The sequence below is a fragment of the Acanthisitta chloris genome, unplaced genomic scaffold, assembly GCF_000695815.1.
Source record: "Acanthisitta chloris isolate BGI_N310 unplaced genomic scaffold, ASM69581v1 scaffold20957, whole genome shotgun sequence".
Lineage (NCBI taxonomy): Eukaryota > Metazoa > Chordata > Aves > Passeriformes > Acanthisittidae > Acanthisitta > Acanthisitta chloris.
Window position 1 is genome coordinate 29986 of NW_008684567.1, and position 4078 is coordinate 34063.

Genomic DNA, 4078 nt, shown 5'->3' on the forward strand with positions numbered 1-4078 from the left:
AGCCCTCAGTTAGACTGTGATGATTCCTCAGTTAAGGCCTCACCTGGAGTTAACTCGCTCAAAGGAGGTGAAAGCCCAAACCAGCTGGAAACAGGACACAGCACTGGGATGCTGCAGGAAACTGGTACCAGTGAACTTCAGCTTGGCAGGTCAGTGCTGGCTGCTGCAGGAGGTCCAGCAATGCAGGAATGATGAGGAGCCACTGCTCTGGGGGGCTCAGCCCCCCAGAAGCAATGCCCAACCACCACCTGAGGGTCTCAGGGACCCTTCCCAAACACTCCTGCCTGTGGAACACACTGCCAGCACATCTGGCCTCAAGGTGCTCTCACGGCTGACACCGCAATCAGCCCCCAGCAAACGCGTTCATTAACACGTGAGCCGGGAGAAGCAGGATGTCATCTAAGGCTCTGCCTTGCTCAGCCCTGCCCACCTTGGATTTCTGCCCCACTTCCCATTTTTCCTCCAGTTTTTCATCCCTCAGGATGAAGCACACTCCCACCTGGCTGAGCTTTTGCAAAGATTTTGAGGAAGACTGCTGAGCCCTCAGAACCTTTAGTGAACCTTCAATTAGATTTTCATGCTGCAGAGAGCGTAGCGAAACACATTTATCTTTGGGGGAACTGCAACAGAGAAGCTATTTAGAAAAGTCACATAAGGCAGCACTGGGAGCAGACACCTGATGGATCTGCAGTGGGAGGGGTGGGATAGGGGGAATGGCTTTGAACTGAAAGAGAAGAGATTTAGATGAGATATTAGGGAGAAATTCCACCCTGTGAGGTGCTGAGGCACTGGCACCGGTTGCCCAGAGAAGCTGTGGCTGCCTCATCCCTGGAAGTGTTCCAGGCCAGGTTGGATGGGGCTTGGAGCAACCTGGGCTAGTGGAAGGTGTCCCTGCCCAGGGCAGGGGTTGGAACTAGGTGACCTTTAAGGTGCTTCCAACCCAAACCAGTCTGTGACAAACTGGAGGATAAATGCCTGCACATTCCAGAGAATTGCTTAATTTCAAGCTTGCTGGCTCTCCTCTTTCCTATTCCTCCACACAGGGAAAGGGCTGTAGGGCTCAATTCTGCTGGAGCAGGCTGAGATGCCTGGAAGGCTCTCCCAGCCCTACCCTTGCTCCCTCCACAGCCCTCCTGTATCCCTCACCAGCCCCCTCATATCCCTCAACGTCCTCCCTGTAACCCACACTACCACCCTGGATCAGCCCCCCTGTATCCCGTGCAGCTGCACTCACAAAGGCTCAGTATATTTAGCTGCTGCTGCAGTTCCACCCGTTTGAAATTAAAGAAAAGCTCTGCAAAATAGTTTTTTTTTTACCCCTGCTGCTACTTCCTTCCCATAGATTTTCTCCACCACCACAACAGCAGCACTTGGGGAAGCTGCAAGATGATAAATAAACTCCTGCACAGATAACTCAAGCCCTTCCCAAGCCTGGGTCTATTTTAACCAGAAGAGCTCTTGGCAGAATGGGCCTTATTTCTGGGACTTGTGATCCAGGGTGACTTTCACCACTCACTCTACTTTAAAATCAAATCTCAAAGCACGTTGGAAAAATGGGAGCTGACACCTGCCCTGGGAGCACTCCTGGCCCCAGTGACGATGGAGCAGAAGCTGGAAGAGCATCCCACAGGCTCAGCAGGCACCAGGTACAGGCAGAGCACAGGTCCTCACCTGCTCCTGCCATCACCTCCTTGGAGCACAGGAATGCTCAGCCTTGAATAATGGCACCTGGGCAGGTAGATTCCTTTGAGCTTATCCAAAACACTCTCTGCTCCCAGAACTTGTGTTCTAACGAGCTCATGTTTTCTAACACACCCTTGAGACCTTATTGTTCTGTCTAACAACAGCCTGGGCAGAATAATCACAGACTCATAGACTGGCTTGGGTTGGAAGGACCTTAAAAACAATCTAGTTCTACCCTCCTGCCATGGGCAGGGACACCTTCCACCAGATCAGGCTGCTCAGAACTAATATTGTTAAATAATATTACTGTTATTTGACTTGTGGAGGAAAATTCCAGTAACTGCTGACCCAAATTGCATCCAGGATGGAAATTTACTGATGACTAAAGCCAAGCATTCTATAGGATGGCTCTGAGCCTATAGACAGGACAGGAGTGTTTCACTGAACTCCAGGGGAACATTCCCCAGGTTTATAGCTCAGCACACACTTCTTGTTTCTGTGTGTGTACGTGAATTGATTTAAACACTCTGGGTAAGTATAGCATGAACATTGCCACTTTAGCTTCATAATTAGCTTAGATTCATAATTAAGTTACTGTTGTACTTACAGCAAATCCTATTGAGTCACTTTATAAATGTTAAATTACTCAACTGATTAAGCACTGCTATTGTTGTGTCGATTAAGCATTGCTAAATCCTTCAGACCTAAACCACTGAGCCAGTCTGAGGCCAAGTGTGGCACAGGGGCTGCTCCAAGCCCTGGGGCTCAATGGGAGGGTCTCCTTTCCCTTTTGCATCCTCACCCTGCTGTGTGCCAGGCTCTGCTTAAATCATTGCAGATTGATTTGAGTCTGATTTTCCTTCTTGTGCTCTACCTGTATAGCAAGGAGGGTCTCCTTCGCCTTTTGCATCCTCACCCTGCTGTGTCCCAGGATCTGCTTAAATCACTGCAGATTGATTTGAATGTGATTTTCCTTCATGTGCTCTATCTGTATAGCAAGGAGGGTCTCCTTCTCCGTTTGCATCCTCACCCTGCTGTGTGCCAGGATCCACTTCAATCACTGCAGCCTGATTTTAGTCTGATTTTCCTTCATGTGTTTTATCTATACAGTAATAGAGTGAACTGTGCCATCAAACTCTCTCATGCTTTTATAAATTCATATTAAACCTGGTTTTGCTGATACCTTTTCCAGAGATTCTTTAATGCTAGTGCCTCCACCTCCCTCTGCCAGCACCTCTAACACCCCAGGATCAAGGACTCCCATTTAACACAGGGCTGGAAATGCTCTGGCAGAGCAGAGCAGAGCAGAGCATCCATCCTTGGAGGGTATCTGCACATCCCTGGGAGCTCCACACTCCTGGCACTCAGCCTTGCACCACGGGAAGGTGCCTGCAGCAAGCAAACAGCCTCCTCCTCTCTACAGCATTTGGTTTGTATAAATTAAATATATATGTGTGTGTGTACTTTGAGGCATTCCTCACGTGTGGTTCAGCTGCCATCAGAGGGATTACTCGCATGAGTAAAGCCATCAGGAGCTCTCCAGCCCAGCGCTCTCCAGGCAGCTGGAGGCAAACAGCCACGGACAAAGGGCTGAGGGAGAGGAGCATCACCCAGAGGGCCAGCATGGATGTGTGCTCAGAGATGCCCTTTTTGATGAAATATTGATAAGATGAAATATTTATAAGGTATTCTTTGGTTTTCAAGTCATGTGAACAGAAATAACAAGGTGCACAGAGGATAAAATAAACAGAACTCTGCCCCCCAGCCCAACAGATTGCTGTGCTTGAAGCTGGAGCTGGGACACACAGAGCTCCTGGGGACATTCAGACATCTCAGCTGTGGCCTCTGCAGGCTGTTCCTCCCAGGGATAGGGCTGATTTCGGAGGATTTTATGCCATGAACCCTGTCACAGCTGCACTGTGTGGGCAGAGCATCGCGGCGGCCGCAGGTACTCACCCAGCCCAAGGCACGACACTCGCAGCCCAGATTTCCCCAGGTTTCTACAAGGAAGAGAAAAGAGTTAGAAAATACTGTTCAGACCTCAAGGGATGTACAGCTTAACCCCACAGAAACCAGCAGCTGGAGAAGGCAAGTTGCTGCTTTTGTCCAAATCATCTGTTTTCCTCCAAAAGGGGCAGATCTCCCACAGTGGGATTGGGATGCTGGTCCCAGTGTGGGGAAGGGAGGGGAAGACATGAACACTCCCTTCAGTTTCATAGAATCACAGTGGTTTGGGTTGGGAAGGACCTTAAAACTCAACTCATTCCATTCCTACCATGGGACACCTCCCACCAGCCCAGGGTGCTCCAAGCCCATCCAACCTGGCCTGGAACACTCCCAGGGATGGAGCAGCCACAGCTGCTCTGGGCAACCTGTGCCAGTGTCTCAGCACCTC

The 4078-nt window shown here is 49.9% G+C and overlaps 1 protein-coding gene across 1 annotated transcript in view; it reads right to left on the minus strand.

Moving 5' to 3' along the window:
• The window catches only part of KCNAB1 (potassium voltage-gated channel, shaker-related subfamily, beta member 1), a gene marked incomplete at its 5' end in the record, with an annotated part of 26228 nt that extends 22540 nt beyond the window's left edge, over positions 1-3688 (minus strand). The window contains one exon of the mRNA XM_009079403.1: positions 3640-3688. Within this exon, the coding sequence (XP_009077651.1) occupies positions 3640-3688 (49 nt within the window). The remainder of the gene's footprint in view (positions 1-3639) is intronic.
• Positions 3689-4078: the final 390 nt, after the last annotated feature.